Source organism: Danio rerio, chromosome 17, assembly GCF_052040795.2.
Source record: "Danio rerio strain M-AB ecotype USA chromosome 17, GRCz13ab, whole genome shotgun sequence".
Lineage (NCBI taxonomy): Eukaryota > Metazoa > Chordata > Actinopteri > Cypriniformes > Danionidae > Danio > Danio rerio.
The window spans coordinates 23,255,001-23,274,287 of record NC_141037.1 but is presented as its reverse complement, the minus strand read 5'-3'; the positions used below and the strand labels follow the sequence as shown (position 1 = coordinate 23,274,287).

Genomic DNA, 19,287 nt, shown 5'->3' with positions numbered 1-19,287 from the left:
TTATTGCTCACACATACACACATTGACCATATAACGTCATTCCAGATCACCGATTCAAACTTGTGCAAACACTTTAGCAGCAGGGCATCAAAAAAGCCTGCTAATTCAATCCAGCAGTATCAGAGTTACCAGCTGAGAGAAAGAAAGAGAGAGAGAGAGAGAGAGAGAGAGAGAGAGAGAGAGAGAGAGAGAGATACTTAACTTATGTCAGGCCATAGAGATCTGTTTTGTCTACAGGGATTGGGATAAGAGGCAGTCAAGGAATCTGATCATGGTGCAGTATGCATTTTTTTGGGAACACCACATCAGATTAAACTTGAAGCCTGGGTTTGAGCATGCTTTATTTCTCTGGAGAACATATGTATAAGGGCCTGACTGATTGTGAGGTTTGGATTGTCAGCCAAACATGCTGCCTGTTGTCTGTCAGCCTGCATTGACATACATGTCCGACCCGAGTGAGCCGGGGGTAATAGAATATTTCGCCTAAGACACCTTATAAGGATTGCGTTAGTCATTCTGTGTTTATGAGGTCAGTAATGTTCCTATTTTGGTTTCATGAAAAGTCTCCTTTCCAAATATTACAGGGCTGTGCCAATGTAGTAATTGCTGAAATATAGATGCCAAGTTTGAATTCCTGTAATCTTTTTTTTCTGTTGATGAAACACTCGTAGTTTATATAGACTTTTTGATGCTGACTATAACTTAAACATAGTCTAGTGTGTTTGGTGCATCACAGTTCATATTCAAGCCTGAATCTCTTCAGTATAAACAATCAGGATCAAAATAAAACGTTTGTTTCCATTTATAAACCATGGTGAGGTTTCCTATGTAAAAAAAAAATCGTGATATAAAAGAGTTCAATCTGTCCACCTCAGTACACAAACCACACAGATGTTTGGTCTGTGGTGGGCAAATCATGCTAAGTGCCTGCTGAGAGAATGTTGGTCATTAAAACAGTTCATCAAACTGCTTTCTGGAGCATTACTTTAGCCTTGGAGTGTCTGTGTGTATCTGTGGCCGCTTACACACACTTTATGAAGAGAGCATAACATCTGTTCACAAGGCCTAGTAAACTTTCCCTCTCCCTGTGAGTATTTATATTCTCCTCTGTCTCACCTTGTTCAACCTTACTCACTCTCTCTTCTGGTCAACCACAAATAGAAGAACAGTTAGGATGCTCCTGAAGAAAAATCCTGCTGCAAATTAACCTGTAAGTTGTTAGTTACCTGCTAATCCGGCTAGAAGCTTAGATTTGTTTTGAACTATTTTTAAATACAAAGTCAGTGGAAAGAGGTGCTTAAATTAAAAAAAAAAAGTTAACTCAGCTGATCAAAACCAATGCTATAAATTAAAAACATGTCAAAAAATAAATGTATTTAAGATTATAGCTGGTATAACAATTTGTTTGAATGTAACCACAACCATATCACTTTGCAGTCCAAGACCAGTTACTCAATGAAGCTAAGGAGGGCTGAGCCTGGTCAGCACCTTGATCGAAGACCACTTGGGAGCTAGGTTGCTGTTGGAAGTGGTGTTAGTGAGGCCATCAGGGGGCGCTCAACCTGCAGTCTGTGTGAGTCCTAATGCCCCAGTAAAGTGAAGGGGACGCTATACTGTCAGTGAGTGGCGTCTTTCGGATGAGCATTCAACCGAGGTCCTGATCATTAAACAGACTCTCTCTAATCATTCAAAATCCCATGGCACTTCTTGAAAATAGCAGGGGTGTAATGCTGTGCTCATGCAGAAGAAGCGTCAAGCACAAGTGATTTATATGTTAATTCAATGCAAATACGTAAATAGACATCCTGTGGCACTATTCAATGGAAAATCTGAACTTCAGCGGACTTTCATGCCGCATTAACCAATCAGGAGCTTTCTCTTGTAGGGGTTCCATAGTTCCTGTTGTAGGTGTCCTAGGGAAAATCCTCTTGCCGACACCAGACAACTGTTTATTAAACTGAGCTCGGCTCAGTCGGAAGCACCGCTGAAAGCTTCCATCATCCAGATATAATTTCTGAAGGAGTTTATGAGCTCACAGAACTGGGTGCACCTCAAAACGGATTTAATGGACTTGACAAATGTGTCCAAACAAATCGGCGCTGTTTACCAGCCTACCTAAAGCATATAAACACAGCATAACTCCGGTATTCTGGCCAAATTTCCTTTATCAGCCCTTAACAATCATAGCCTCCCAATTATCCCCATCCACAGAATTGGCTCTATCACCTTCTCTCCACTCTCCCTATATCTGGTGTGCTGAGCGCACTGGCATGGTTGTCCTGTGGCTGCCGTTGCATCATCCAAGTGGATCCTGCACACTGGTGATAGTGTGGAGAGACACTCCTCTTATGATTGTGATGCGCTTTGGGCCTATGACCATACGCAATAAATGCGCTACATAAATACACATCACATTAAATTAGAAAGGTTTGGTGGTGTAAATTATGCAAAAATAAATATTGTTTATATTAAACTCAGAATGTGCTGTTTTTGGATGAATTCCCTAATCAATCAATCAATCAATCAATCAATCAATCAATCAATCAATCAATCAATCAATCAATCAATCAAGAAAGCTGTTTTTATTACAATGCTAATTACTAACTTGTTAATTACCAACTATGCTAATTACTAACCTTTATAATTTTTGTAAATTTGCTATTTTTGTAAAATTGTTATAAATGTTTGGGCTTTATTTTCTTTTTTCAATAAGCATTTTTAAAATTAATTGCCGTTAATTAACAGTTCCTCACAGTTTCTAAATTGTGTTTGTTTCTATTTTTGTTATATTGTCTCAGCTGGTCATGCATATTATTGTACAAAAAGCGATAATGAACTGTTAGTACTTTTTATGTTGCAAATGTAAAAGCATTGTGTTTGCTTCTCTTACCGGCAAATCAATCTTTATAAGTGCGATGTCTGCTTTTTCATCAACATCTTTGATCTTAGCATCGTACGAGGCTCCGTTTTTAAGCTCCACCTTCACTCGGTTTTTATTGGCTACCACATGGGCATTAGTCACAATAAGGCCATCATCCGACACCACAAACCCAGAGCCACTCGCCACTGCCATCTCACGCTTTGAGTACACCATCCTAAACAACACAAAAAGAGTGATGAAAAAAGGGCTATTTGGTCAAATGAACTAACGCTAATGTGAGAAACTTACTTGCGGTAAAGTTCAATGTGAACCACAGCAGGGGCGATTTTCTCTACGACATCCGCAATGAAATTGTACTTGTATCGCAGGCTGTTGGGGTTATCATGGAGAGCTGAAACAAAAACAACAGAGAAAATGAGGTGTAATGAGAATGTAGGAACGGAAGAAATGGACACCAGAGAAGAAACATCTGAAAATATCAAATGACTTCACTCAAACAGGACACGGAAAGGAAGACGAGACTAGTCGTTAACTAAAAAAAGACAAGTGGTGGGATTTTCTGTGTAAATATATATATAGGACTACTGTTGCTTACGTAAGTCAGCATCACACACACACACACACACATGAGTGCAAGTCATGAGCAAGATCTGAGGAGTCTTATGGAGGACGTGTCTGGAAATGTTGACTCTTGTCCTCTGTAATTTCAACATGAAAGGAAAAGAAGTGAGAGATTTTTTCTATACTTATTATCACTGCTCAAAGCTCATAATAATCCCTGAAAATTGCTCTCTTAATTTTGTGCACTTATTCGTTTCATCAATAAATATGTTTTAATATGTACATCACAGACACAGAAACACACAGACGACAACAACTGTCATTTGATCCAATCAGTAAAATGGTGGACGCAATGATGGAGGAGTCCTTTTAATTTTACAGGATCACAGAGACCCCGAAAAGACCTGGAAAGCATGTTCAAAAGATGAATGCGTCTGTGGACAGATGGGGTTGTGCTGTGAGTGAGGGAACATTAAAATGAAAGAGTGGAGTGGTTTATGAAGAGTTATGCTGTTTGCTCAAGTGTAATTAAAATCATATCCAGCGTGGCGCTGGCGTGCGCTCTGGCATGAAGAACTCCAGCATAATTATAGTTTTAACACCAAATCCACACTGTTTTGTGGGCAGAAAATGGTCACTTTCCACATCCATTTAACAACCAAACTCTTGACTGTTAGCTTCCTGGTGTCAGTATATTTATACTACTATTATTTAAAAAATTACAATATATTGCTATTTTGAAAAAGTAAGATAAGACATTGGTGCCTCCAGAATTTGTCTGTAAAGTTTCAGCTTAAAATACCCATCAGATTATTGATTATATAATGTAGAATCTGCCCATTTCGGTGTCTGATCACAATGTAGCTGTTGTTTTAGCCTGTGGCTTTAAATGCAAATGAGCTGCTTCTCCCCACCATTGCTCTGATGTGTGTGTCTGCTTCTCATGCATTAAGTCAGATAAACAGCCATCAATGATAAAGACAGACACGGATAAAGCTGAAATACAGCAAGTTTATTTGATGTATGTGTGGTGGAGTCTGTTCAAGCCTTTCTGAAATAATGAGTCTTTCACAAATGTTGTTTGCAGTACACACACACACACACACACACACACACACACACACACACACACACACTTGGGCCGTGGTGATTATAGCGGTAAAGGATTACACACGTCTTTATTACAAACATGCTCTGTATTAAAAATGTTTTAAATTATAAAATGCATTATTGAGGTGCAGATGATCACAGAGACTTGTAACGTGTTTTAATCACAGTGTAAAAAATGTGTATACATGTTATTATGGAGACATGGCATATGTCAATCAATTCGATGGGCAGGGAAAGTCGCACTCCTTCTGCACATTGCGCTGGGTCTCCATATCACTAGAATTTTATATCACTCCAGTAGGACAGTTTGACAAACTATACCTACACACAGGTCTGTCCAAACAGCTTACAAAAATTTTCATTGTTGGAACACTTTAATTAAAAAGTGTTTTTGCAAGAACAAAGCAAGTTCTTTTTAAGAAACCCAATACACATTACACACACTTTTTGCATTTAAACTCTGACATAATGGACAGATCTGACATATAATATCAGATCCTTAATTGCATGTTCTAAGTGTGTTTGATTGCATATGTTAATCTATAAAAAAGTGATGTAAAGAGGCATGTGTGAATATGTATTCTTGTTTTTAAATAAGGTTGATGTGCAGTACTGGTTTAAAATCTGGCCAAAGGCTTGGGAGGTTGGTTTTCAAGTCTGTTGTGCAACAAAAAACAAGCAGAAAAAGGTTGCTGAGGTCCATTCTACATTTTACTGTTGGATAAACAGCAATATAACAAAATTAACTCCGACTGCATCTGTCTGTATTCTCACAAAGACACTAAAAGATACTCTTGAAGGGTTAATAATTAATTGATTATTAATTAATTAATTAATTAATTACCAACTTTCATGTCATTACAATGTTCATCTTCAAAATGTGACCCTTCCTCACAAATCAAGGTATTTAAAAATAAATTCACAAGCTCCATAGACAGCAATGGTCCTGAGATATTGAAACCAAAAACACTCTTAAATCATTCCATGTTACATCAGTTGTTCTGTAATCATATTAAGCTTCAAAAAACAATTTATTTTTAAACGACTTTGTCTTCTCTATCAGTTCAAGGTGTGCGTTTACTACAGGCAATATGTTTTGTGCTGCAGACTTTAATAATAATTCGTCATACTGCCCATAGTAAACATACACCCTGATGACCTGAAGCCGGAAAGATGATATAGGTGTACAAAGTCATATGTATGGTTGTTAAAGTGTAAATACTAAAATGTTCTTCGAGGTATGATAACAGTTGAACCACTGAAACCACATGGAATGTTTTTGGTTCCCTTTTTGGACTCTGGACCATTGTTGTCAATGGAGGATGAGAGAGCTCTCAGATAACATATAAAATGTCTTTATTTGTGTTTTAATTTGAAGTTTTAAGCAAATAATTTGATGTCTTTTTGAACATGATATCTTAATTTGATGAATGAAGGTCTCAGGGGTTAACAACCAAATTAATTTTTGGCTGAAAATTTTTAAAGCAGTGGTCACCAAACTTGTTCCTAGAGGGCTGGTGTACTGCAGATTTTAGCTCCAACTCTAATCAAATGCACCTGAACTATAATCATGGTCTTACTAGGTATACTTGAAACACCCAGGCAGGTATGTTGAGGCAAGTTGAAGCTAAATCCTGCAGGGACACCGGCCCTCCAGGACCAAGATTGGTGACCCCTGCTTTAAAGGTTAACATTCATTTGAACATAAGGAATGCAAATAAAGACTTTATTTGCCATCAAATGTCTAAATTCATCTTACAGTTACTGCCCATCACACTGACTGGACTGGAGATTTACTCTGGGAAATCGAAGGCCAAAGAATTCTAAACAAATCCTCCTTTTAGCCATGTGATGGAAAAGTATTTGAGTTTTGAAAGCGAAACCTGTGATTAGGTCAAATGCACTGGCAGAAACAATAGAATCAGACATGCTTGTCTCATCTTGGCCCAGTCTCAGGTACTAAAAGTCAAGAGAATCACAGAGATTTGAACAAATCCATAACCTCTTATCTGTGACAGAACAAAACCTTTCTGGACATCTTATGAACTATTGCTGTGTATCCTGGCCACACTTCCACTACAACCTTCAAAACGATTTAAGCAGAGCTACTGCTGATGCATTTATAGTTTAAAACTCCACAACCTTTGCTCAAAGAACTGCAACATCTGACAGTTAATCAAACAACAATGCCAGGATCACAACTGACATTCACACCTGTGTGGTTTTGTGTATCCGCTGACTCATTTCATCCGTAAAACGCTTGAAAACAATATAAACTCAGACCGTCACAACTAACCAGGCCAGCAGGAAAAAGGAAACAAAAGTTTATTTTATAGTGGCAGAATTTCCAGTGTGGTGAGACTGACCAGCTCCAGTCCAGCTTTAAAAAAGGGACAGAATTCAATCTGAAATCACATGTTTTGAGAAAAGCAAAGCATCAAAACAAACAAAACAGTAAAATCAAGGTCAAGATGAACAAAGTATAACTTGGATAGCTTCAGCTTGTCGATCTAAAATGCTACATCAGTGATTTTTACACAACTGAAACTGTGGTACTGAAAGTATTTTTCAGATTCATTTTTGCCACAACTGTTTAAAATTCTTAAACCAAACCAGTCAGCTGTCAGATGCATTTGATTTTAAGCAAAGAAAATCAGACAAAAAGATATATTAGATTGTGTACTGAACTTCTTTTAATGCAGGAAAAACTCCAATTCAATAAAGCATTGCAAATAACATAAAGAAAGTGATATCAATAGACTAACTGTATCTACAAAAACAGCTTTACTCTCTGATTGGTGGAATGTTCTGGGTTGCATTTCTGGATAACGTTGTGTTTGTGGGCTATACGCAGACCGGAGAATGGTTCTGTACATCTTCATTAAAGTTATAACCTTTCTTGGTGTGTTCCTTGATATATACAGATGTTAACACTTCAATATGTTCCCCTCTGCCATCATGATTCCCATCACCGCTGCGATAGTAAATGTGCCTGCGGCTTTTGACCGCTGCGTGACGCTTTTACCTCAGACTTTGTAACTCAAAGAGGTTGCTTTATGTTGCTTTGTGTCTTTACCTTATTACATATGACGTTGCAAGGTGTTGCCACTGCAAGTGGTGCTGAATTGTTAATGATAAAACGTCGGGGAACTGTTTACTTAATCGCGATATAGACCATTCTTTGTGAAATTGTGTTGTATATATAATATTTGCACATCAGGGACATGCGATTAATATGCATTGTATTGAATTTGCATTTAAAGGAGGACCATATAGTCGAGTCTCAATCCGTCATCAGTAAATTCGGACTCTACTTTTAAATTCTTGCCATAATGGGTTAAAGGATTTTAATATCACGTGAATTAAATTTGACTGAAATTCTTGTCTTGAAATGTTTTGTATTTTGCTCTAAAAATTACATATACTGTAAAGCTGGAAAAAACAGAGAGAGAAAATGTAAGAAGCTGAATTTCAGGGCTGAAAATCTCTATTATGTTTTTCTCAACAAAGTTAGACAAGCAATATCTAAAGGCTGCTCTATTATTATTATTATTATTATTATTATTATTATTATTATTATAGCTTCTGCCCTGTAGCCAGCGAAGAGTTCTCTAATTAAATATGTGCATTTAAATAGGTTCACGCAGGTCCCATCTTTAGATTTAGCGCTGTACTGCAGTCACTAAACTTCTAATAAAAAAATTACTTTCATCTTTGCAGGAAAACTCTTTAATATACCTAATTAAACTGTGGGTGTATATAAAATTAAATAGTTATATTTATAGACTTAGATGCAAAAAGAAGTGATAGGGTAGGGTATAGTTGAAATATTTCCAGACCAACCTTAATAAACTAACTAAAAAAAGCTTTTGGAAGCTTTTTACCTTAAAGATAAGGTACAGCTTAAGGTTCTATTTAAATATGTCATATAGCCTTAAGAAGGTTTCGAGGAACGAAGCCCTGTACAGTATCATGGGTCAAAGTATTTTTTTAATAGAATTCCACCATTAAATCCACTATCATTCATTCATTTTCTTGTCAGCTTGGTCCCTTTAATTATCCGGGTCGCCACAGCGGAATGAACCGCCAACTTATCCAGCAAGTTTTTACGCAGCGGATGCCCTTCCAGCCGCAACCCATCTCTAGGAAAAATCCACTATCAACAAAAGCATATTTAATAAAATAAAATATGCAACTAACAACCTCTGTGCTCACAACGGGTCTGCCTTTAAAGATTAAAAAATTACTGCTAAAAGTATATTTTATTTAATTTGTTTTATTTTATTCAAAATAATAATAGGTTTCCTGGTGACCATAAAAGACCGCCAGTTAGGCTAATAATGTGAAGTTATAAATAAAACTATTATTATTATTGTGATTTACAAGATAATACATTTTCTGTTCTAAGTTAAGTTTAATTTATTAAACTAATTTCAAGAGGAGTACGTGCTCATGATTAAACCAGCTGGCTCATATTAGCTAATCACGATCCTCCAATCAAGGATCCCTAGTTCCTATATATATCTCCTCCTTTTCCACTTACAACTATCTTCGTCTTGAAGAATCCCCCCTCCTCCCCCTTCTTCCACCTTTATCCAAAATAGGTGGCTCGGCGGCCCAGCAACCAGCAGGAATTTCAATAGCTCTGGCTCCCTACTTGAGCTTCTAGTATCTCTGCGTGTCGCTAGCATGTTTCCCCACCCGGGGGTTTCAGCTCTCTCCTAAAGCCTAAGAATTGCTCTGCATTATAGACCTCTTAAACCTAAGTCTCTTTTACTAGTCGTCTCGCTCTCAGGAAGTTCACCTTGGCCTTAGCTGCGGGGGAGTTTTGAGATCGCCCTGAGCTCAATCTCCCCTCGCCCCACAAAGAGAGGGAGCCCTGGACTCGAGGAATGCCTTGAGCTCAGAGCTCTCTCCCGGGACAGCATGCCAAATGAGCTTTCGTAAGTCATGAGCTAAGTGTGAACTCTTGAAGTATTTTTTATTTTCATGTGAAAATGGTTTCCAAATTTCAACTTATTTAACATGGCAGAATGATTATTTTTCTTTTTGGCAATCATATCATTAAACATTCATAAAAAGAGCATCTGTAAATATTTTTGTACTCAAAATCTCAGCAAAGATTTAAAATGTTAAATGTTGCACACATTTTATATTGGGCTGGTATCCAAACCTGCATGCAAGGCTTGACTCTACAACCATCAAAGCTTACTGTACTTCCGTGTCTAGTCTTTATGCTTTCCCTGAATCACTGCCAGATCACATGTGGTCTGAATGAAATTTCATATGTCCTAGAGATTCCAAATGTTTCTCTTGGGGGTGGGGGTAGAGACAGGCAGGCATTAGAAAGCAGGTTGAACCATCTATATGAACACTACTGTTTGTTTGCAAAATAAGTTGGAATGAAGCCTGTACATAAAACTGATCATAATAGGTGCTAAAAAAGATTTAATGGTGTAAGAAAACGCATGTTTGGTGTCCCTATTACATTGAGCCAACATTCCAAAACACAAATTATCTCACAATATACATATATGAATATCTAATTTCTCAGAGTCTCTAATGATTCATTAAAGATTAATTCTTTCTCAATCCCTCCTTTTTGCAAGACTATTAGCCGGTTGGCACATTCTGTTATTGGCTTAATACATACAGTGTGTCAGTAACAAAACATTCATAATTTCTGAATATTTCAACATAAGTCTGATGATGAAACACTAGAAAAACAAGTTTAAGGAATTAGCGAGCACAAATAAATACTTTAAATAAATATTAAAGATATGAGGACAGACATATCCTCTTTTCATAATTTTTCACAATTAAAGTGAACTAGTTTCCTGATTATAAACAAAAATCAGATGCAGCCAGTGAAGACCACAGGCTGGCGTTATGCAAATTTGTTACAGATTTACCTAAATCTTTTATGTAAGTGAAACTGGACCATGTTCAGAAATGATTCTTTTAGGAGATTGTTAGGTTCTTTTCCCCTGTATGGTGTGGCACGGTTTGGACAATTTTGGGAGTTTTTCCACTGCATTCCTACATATAACCTGGTACTTTTTAGTGCTACATTGGGTGAGGTTCCAAGTGAGCTGTATCATTTCTTAAAAATTGACATATACACTTTGCTGATCAGAGATTAGTCCAAGAAAATCATAACCATCAGCATCATTTGATTTGTAACACAAGATCCCAAATTGTTAGCAGCAGCCATTTTATACTACTGCAAGAAAAAGTAATGGCAGCAACATGTCTGGAAAACCTAGAATGAAATCAATGATGTAACAGAATTAGAGGTGGTGCAACTGATAACCCCACCCACTTCAAGCTGTACAATAAACGCAGTGAAAATGCACACTAAGAACAGTAAAACTGAGCAGAAGCTTGCCAAGCTGTGCCAAACCATACTGTACCATGCAGCAGAAAAGCGGCTTTTAAAACTTTGCAGACCTTTCACATTTATAAACTCACCGCACGTAATATTCGAAAATGTAATAATCGTTTGATTTAATTTTTTTTAGCATGTTACAGTAGCTTTATCTGTGTTAGGAAGACTCTAAGACCATAAATCTAGCCAGATGTTTAAAGAGTTTGAGCAGCTCAGGTATTCTTATCCACTGCAGGACACTTTGATAATATTTTCTGACATGTCAACTCATGTGAACTCAGTGCACTGTTGCAGCACAAAGTGTAGGAGTGTATAGACCATTTTGAGGGATGTTAACAATAACAATGGTCCTAACGTATTTCCTGTTTCACATTTTTAATTTAACATAGCTTCTGAGAATCCAAAAAGGTCCACAATATGATAAATAAAGTTATGGTAACAGTTTTAATGTTAAGTCATGACTAAATTGCATCTTGTTATGGTTAAGAAACAGTTTGACAACAAGCATTCTATTCTATTAAATTCAGAGTGGGGTTTTGTTCTTTGTGTTTAGGCATGTGTGCTCCGTTTGTCCATAATTTGTCTTTGTTTTAGCTCTTTTCAATTTGCATGTTATGAAAGCAGTGATTGTTTGTGAATGCAGTCAAGTGCTTGAACTCTTTTCATTGATACCAACATACACAAGTCTACACGTGGATGCTCCGTCTGGAAATTAGCATATGTATGAGGACAAGAACAGGCAGACACAAGCGTGAATCAATTCTGTTAACAAGTAGAGACTCGTCTAAAGATGCATCAATCAATCTGCAAGAAATCGGTTGATCAGAAAAGTGAATTTGTATTTTTATTCAGTGTTTGTATCTTCTGTGTTTGTTTTGTATTAATTAGTCAAATCCTTATGCTTTTACTTTATATAATGTAACACTCCAAAATATAATCTTAAGTTGTTTAAATTAGGATTGCTAGACTCATCATATAAAATTATTTCTAAAAGCATTTTAAAAAAATCATCCTTTAAAATCCTGCACATGTTTTCTTCAGCACTCTGTTCTCTTTCTCTGTGCTTCTGTAGTGTAATATTTGTCAGTAGGACTTCCCCATGGTAAGGACTGTTTTTCTGCTCTCTGCTCACCTACAAAGGCCTCGACTGAACTCAAATAAACACACTTCTCGACCCTGAGGCCTTCACAAACCCCGCAGAGAGGCCTCTTACACAACTGTAACTGGACACCATAACTCAGAGCCACAGACATGACCTGTTCATGTTCACAAGCTTTCAGTCCCTCACCGGTTCTGTTTACTTTTGACAGCAATGTGCTAGCCAGGGATCAGCAGAGCAGAAGATGCTGAATGCTGTTTCAAGAAGAATAGATTAGAATAGAAAAGAAAAGAATAGAATAGAATAGAATAGAATAGAATAGAATAGAATAGAATAGAATAGAATAGAATAGAATAAAACAGAATAGAACAGAAGAGAATAGAAGAGAACATAACAGAAAAGAACAGAAGATAACAGAATAAAATAAAATAGAATAGAATAGAATAGAATAGAGCAGAAGATAACAGAATAGAATAGAATAGAATAGAATAGAATAGAATAGAATAGAATAGAATAGAATAGAATAGAATAGAATAGAATAGAAACAAAGCACATTATTGGAACAAAGAGACAGTGAAAAGATGAGATCATTTGCGAACCGTATCAAACCATGCCTCCACATGCACACAGTCAATGCTGGTTGGATGTTTGAGGAAGTAAAATGTCATCAGTAAAAGATCTAGGAGGCTGGGATCCATTATTTTGGAGCTAGCAGGAGGATGTTATGGAAAGAGTCCAAAAATAAAAAGGAATGGATGAGCATTGACCAGACTGATGGAGACAAGTGATAGTAGGATATAAAAAGTGTAACAAAGGATTGTTGAGGATTGGGTGAAGAATAAAAGAATGAAAGATTGCCACACAAGGAGGCACTTGATGCAGAATTAACTAATCCAGATACAGTAATCAACAAAAGGAGTCTTCACAGAGGAATATTATTATGACATAACACAAAGATATGAACTGGCAAAGGACTAAAGAGAACAGGGTATATCCATAGTTAAAAACATGGGGAACCGGTGAACATAATCATTAACTAATGAGTTACCAAGGAAACCTGCAATAGTAAGGAGAACTACACTGAAATGATATGAGAAACCTAAACACTTAAACAAGAACACACAAAACTAAAATCAACACATTTATTCTTTCATTTATTCATTTTCTTTTCAGCTTAGACCCTTTATTATTCTGGAGTCGCCACAGTGGAATGAACCACCAATTTATCCAGCATATGTTTTACGCAGCACATGCCTTTCCAGCTGCAATTCATCACTGGGAAACACCCATACACTTCCATTCACACACATACACTACAGACAATTTAGCTTATTCAATTTACCTACAGCGCATGTTTTTGGACTTGTGGAGAAAACCAGAGCACCCGGAGGAAACCCATGCAAATACAGGGAGAACATGCAAACTCCACACAGAAATGCCAATTGACCCAGCTGAGGCTCGAACCAGCGACCTGCTTGCTGTGAGGCGAGAGTGCTACCCACTGTGCCACCGTGCTGCCCACAACAACTAGATCATATTTCACCCAAATGTAAAAGACAAAAAGGAAAGTATATTTGTACTTTTCTGATATTTACAGTATGAGTGTACAAAAAATCTGTCATGTTTAATCATGTCAAAAATGTATTTGCATTAATGCAAATGACAAACCTCACCACATACTAAAAGTGAAGAATATATCTATTAAATGCAAATCAGTAACAAGAAAAGCAATAGTAAGAACAAAAAACACACTACTAAAGTGACGTATTCAAACATCATGGCAGTTTTGGTTGTATTGCATCATTAATTTATGCAAAATTAGGAAATTTTATTTAAAAAAAAAATGTCAGTCTATTATTTAGGGGTGGATTTAACCAGTGGTCAGGCCCAAGAAAATCTGAGGGCCCCCTCAAATAAATACATAGATGTATAAATGATACTCATGAATTATGTAAAACATTGTTTTCTATCATATTTTGTACGGTGAGGGTCTAAAAATTTAAACTGAAACATAATTATTACATCTGCGCAGATGTGTCACCCAGCTTCAATCAAGGAGCAGTCCAGCAGTCAAATCAGTAAAGATTTAGTTTTAAAAATTAATAGTTCATTTATTATGTTTAGTTGTGAATTAATTTTAAGAAAACAAATCATTTCAAAAGTTTTACAAGATGCTTTACATGTTTTTATTATTATTAATATTTTTATTATTATTATGCATTAAGATAAAATCAAGAAAAGGAGATCAAATGATATAAGAAAAAAACACTGCAAAATAATAATAAAAAATAAAAGTACAAAAGAGGAATTTTAGAAATTTTGGGCCTCATGGCTGGAATTGCTTAGGGCACCAAAATCCCTAAATCCACCCATGTATTATTTCTACCTGCAGAAAATGTGAGAGGTAACCATATTTGAATAATTAAGTGAAAAAAACACACAAATACTAATTTCTATAAGTCAAAACTATGTAACTTGTATTAAATTTAATGGAAAAATAACAACAAAAAATAATCTTAGTTTGATTGTACTACTAATAATTTGGGGAGATTTTAATGCACAATACTGCATTGTTATAAAAAATGATTCCAATCACGTGTATAATATAATTATCAATATAATGTAATAGTGTTTAAATAAATAACAGTAAAATAAATATGTTAATAAAAAAAAGAGAAAATGAAAGTGAAAGAGAAAGACAAACAGAGTGGCAATACAGACTGCAGAAAGATGTGCTTGATCAGCATGTGTAAGGCTACTGAACAAATCTGCAGAAGTATGGAAAGAACAAACCTCTGAATGCCTATAAAAAACACCGAACAAACACACACAAAATATAAAAGCACATAAAAGCACATAAACCACAGCACAGGCACACTGCAGAGAGTAATTAAAACCAGAGACTGACAAACACATACATGCTGAGTGTGTATTATGAAGGAATTACAATGCTCAGGTTATACAAAACACAACAATAAAAAACTTGGTTCTGAACACACACAAACAACCTAGTTTTACCTTTGGGCAGCAAGCCTAAAATACTTAATCAAAACCACGCACACATTTTTATTTTTTTTACAATGTTGCAATTAACACTGCAATCAACTTTTAACACACACTGACCACTGCTATTTAATTAATGATTACAGCTGATCATTCAAAAAAAAAAAATAATAATAATAATGCTCACACAAACACACTATCCATACAACACATGCCCTCCTACACTGCTTAAACAGCCAATAAATTGTTCCAAAACATAGTCAGAGACAAAGATGCTTAAGCAGAGATGACTGATGAATTATGACCAAATTGTAGGCAGCGTATAACCAAACAATGTTTTCTTTTTAGATGCAAAACTTTTGGCAGGAGAGTGCACTATTTAAAGGGGTCATATTCTAAAATTGGTTACAATAGTGGCCATTAAGTGAACTGCAGCCAGATACTTTAAGTTTAACTTTGTAATTTTGCACACAAAACAATAAGAGACTGGATGTTATTCAATGCCCTGATGTACTCACTGTGAAGTTCTTTTTTATTCTTTGAACACAAGTAAAATAGCTAAAATGGCTCTGCAGTAATGTACTGAAAATGAAGATGGATACCATCACGAGAGCAACACAGATGATTATGCATTTATGTGGAAAGTATCTGATTTCCATGTGGATAAGTTTGCACAAGCTATCATGTTGAAAGATGAGGGAATAGAAGTAGTTACACATTCATTTGAATTAATTAACATGTATTGTTATTATTCTGTGTGAACTATGCCTTTAAAACATGAGAAAACAATAGAAAATGATTTAATGCAGTTGTTGCAGTAATTTTACCTGTGTTTGAGTCATTATTTAAAGGCCAAAAACACATAAAACATTTGGGCTTAAAAAATTACTCCTATGTATGAGTCAAGTTGTTGCCTTTGTAGATTGTTTCCAAACATGCCATTTTAGATTCTGGAAAACAGCAAGGCAGCTCACTTGGTTGTCTAACAGCACTAAGTGAGGTTTATTTATAAACTAATTTCGAGAGGGTCACGTGCTTATGATTAACCACAGCTGGTCTCGCATTAGCTAATCATGATCTTCCAATCATATGATTCCCAAGTAATTTAAAACGGCATATATATCTTAAGCCCTGCTCACACTGTGAGATTTCAGCCACGATTTTGTCATCTTAGTAAGTGGCTAACCACATACCGCTTATTAAGGTGCACATCAGCTTGCAGCGATGTTACCAAAGCGCAGACACAGAAAAAAGTGACCAAAATCATGGTTGTGAACGTTAAATAAATAAGGAATGTGCGTTATATGTAGCTTTGAATGTAAACTAAAACCATCTAAGTTGCCTCCGCGCAGAAACTTTCCTGCTGTGTGACAACAGCTGTGATGAGGGTCAATCCAAGAATCAATAAGAGCGCAGAAAGTGATGACACAATCCAACTCAAATGACCGCTGGGAAATATCAAAACAATTTTTGTCTTCCTGGTTTTATTATTGAGACACGGCATGTGCAAAATTGTCGCTATATTGTTTACGTTTGCTGTGAGGAATCATTTCAGAATGCGGGATAGTGAAAGTGTCATGGGTGGATGACATTAAACTCTTGGGGTGTTTTCTTTCATGTTTGGCGTGTCTTCATTGTTGTTCAGTCTGACTTTATGACAGCTGAGATCTTACAGTGTGACATGGGAGCCATGTTCATGCAGACATGCTAATCGTTCAGGATTATAAAAAAAAATTGCATAGTGTGAGCCGGCCTTTAGAAATGGTATAGCAGAACATGGCTAGGCAGTGGCGCAGTAGGTAGTGCTGTCGCCTCACAGCAAGAAGGTTGCTGGGTCGCTGGTTCGAACTTCGGCTCAGTTGGCGTTTCTGTGTGGAGTTTGCATGTTCTCCCTGCCTTCGCGTGGGTTTTCTCCGGGTGCTCCGGTTTCCCCCACAGTCCAAAGGCATGTGGTTCAGGTGAATTGGGTAGGCTAAATTGTCTGTAGTGTATGAGTGTGTGTGTGTGTAGATGTGTGTGTGGATGTTTCCCAGAGATGGATTGCGGCTTGAAGGGCATCCACTGCGTAAAAACTTGCTGGATAAGTTGCCGGTTCATTCCACTGTGGCGACCCTGAATTAATAAAGGGACTAAGCTGACAAGAAATGAATGAATATAGCAGAACATTTTGCCGGTTTTAAAACCTTGACTTTTCTAAACCTTAAAAACGATTATCGTCCCATGCCTATTTGGTGCATCACTCCATTCCCATCCTTAAGCTAGCGGTGTGCAGGTCATTTCACTGAATCACAATCATCCAAAATCCAAAACATCTACTCTTGCAGGAGGGCACCTGGATGACATTGTTTCTGCTTCAATAAAAATCTGCTTCCTGATGAGTGCATATGGCTCACAATATGACCTAAATCTGCAGCCGGGGAAGGAAAAGTGTGCAGAGATGCAGACAGGCCTTCAGATCCAGATGCAAATGACATCATGAGCTCTGAGACACGGTGTGTTTTCTTTAGGTGAGGCCAGGACTTGGAAGCCACAGACCTCTCACAGCTTGGCACTTTGCTTAGAGCATTTATATGCAGAGAACAGACACATGTCAACAGTTATGCTAAACGTATCTCAATATTAGAGCTTCTAATGAAAAGGCTCTGCTGATACTGAGGAGTTTATACTGTCGTGTGTGAGACAACAAGTGTGTGAGCATTCACTATCACAAATCTACTATCCAGACCAAGACAACTATTCACTTTCAGGCATAATTTAAGCTTTGGCGTGTGCCAAAAAGAACACATTGAGTCTCTTTCAGTAAGAATCATGAAGAAACAAGATAAAGAGAGGCCACATTTCAGCTTACTCAATTATAAAAATTGGATCTTTATCTTTTTTTATTAAAAAGTAGAGCCTCTACAACCTGCTCAAATTCATCTCTGTTTAACACTAAATGCATAAACACAGAAAATAAGATACAGGAATCTTCATTTCAAGAAGTGAAACCTTATATTCTGAGTGCACTCACAGAAAGAGCATGCAAGCTGCTCTGTCTTTTCTCAAGTCCAAATGGTCCTAATAGGTCAGGCTGTGTTTGTGTGGCCCATGAGCAAGTGCTTTGACCAAATTGCATGTGAGTGTCAAAATGCATTAAAATAAATGATTGTGGCTGAATGCAGAGACTTGACTAAAGTTGGTACTTTCTATTGTTGATTACATTCGAACTTGTTGATCTCACAGTCTGTAGTTGGACTTCATTGTGAACATGATGAAATAGGCAAAAACCCATGCATGACTCAAACACATTTGACTTCTGTTAACATTTATCCACTTTATCAACTGAAACCAAACATGTTCCAACTTATATGACTATAAAAACATGAAATTGTGGCTTTGTGGGATAGTTTACCACAAAATAAAAATTTGCTGTTGATTCGCTTACCCTCAGACTATGCAAGACGTCTCTGACTTCAGTGTTCCTTGATGAGGATAAAATACTAGAGTCAAAAGACTTGCTTAAATATGTTGACAAAAAATAAATACCCCTGGTTCCTGATGACACACATAGGCCTTTTAAAGTGAAATGAGTAGTCTGTGTGAGAAACTGTACATTATTTTAAAACATAACTATCTTTGCAGCTTCTGCAAATGGTCAGATGTTCATGCAGTCTAAAGTGCAAGTCTGCTGTTTCATAATGAGACATGCACAGGTGCAAATGTGTCACATTAAAGCTGATGATGTTTGTTTACTACTAAGAGTATTGATAGAAGCCTCTGGTATTCATTTAGTTTGGCTTGGATGTTTTTATTCTAAAAGTGCAGGTAGCTGTTCACTTGAAAATGTTTAATCACCAAGAACCACAGTTTTAGCTAAAAGTCTTCTTCAATGATTAACTAAAGAAAAAAAGTCACCTGCTAATTGGACACTTGGACACTTTTTTCATGTGGGGAAAATTTCTCTTTAAATGTATGAAGAGAAAGCCACATTGCCAGCAAAGAAGGTTAGAAAGGAACAAGATCATAAAAACGGGGTGCATAGTTTTGCAGATGGTTTTAACCGATGATGAATAGATGTCTGCATCTGCTGCCAACATCTGGACTCCTTTCAGCAATCAGTCAGCTTCATCCATACAATCCTCCATGCATCCAAGTTACATATAAAGTTGACTACATTTAAGTGCACATATTGTGCCACAGTGTAAACGAATAAGTAATCTGAACAGGTTTAGTAAGATACTCACACGTCCCACACGCTCCCCGTTG

At 36.8% G+C, this 19,287-nt stretch overlaps 1 protein-coding gene across 2 annotated transcripts in view; it reads right to left on the bottom strand.

The window, feature by feature from the left end:
• Window positions 1-19,287, bottom strand: part of htra1a (HtrA serine peptidase 1a) — a 44,146-nt gene that overhangs the window by 24,262 nt on the left and 597 nt on the right. For both annotated transcript variants that reach the window (XR_015512525.1, NM_001002219.1), the window contains 3 exon segments: window positions 19,266-19,287; window positions 3,170-3,272; window positions 2,891-3,095 (listed from right to left, as the gene is read on the bottom strand). The exon segment at window positions 19,266-19,287 is cut by the window's right edge. Coding sequence is in view for 1 of the 2 variants with exons in the window: in NM_001002219.1 (NP_001002219.1) it covers window positions 2,891-3,095; window positions 3,170-3,272; window positions 19,266-19,287 (330 nt within the window). In the remaining variant the exon portion in view is untranslated.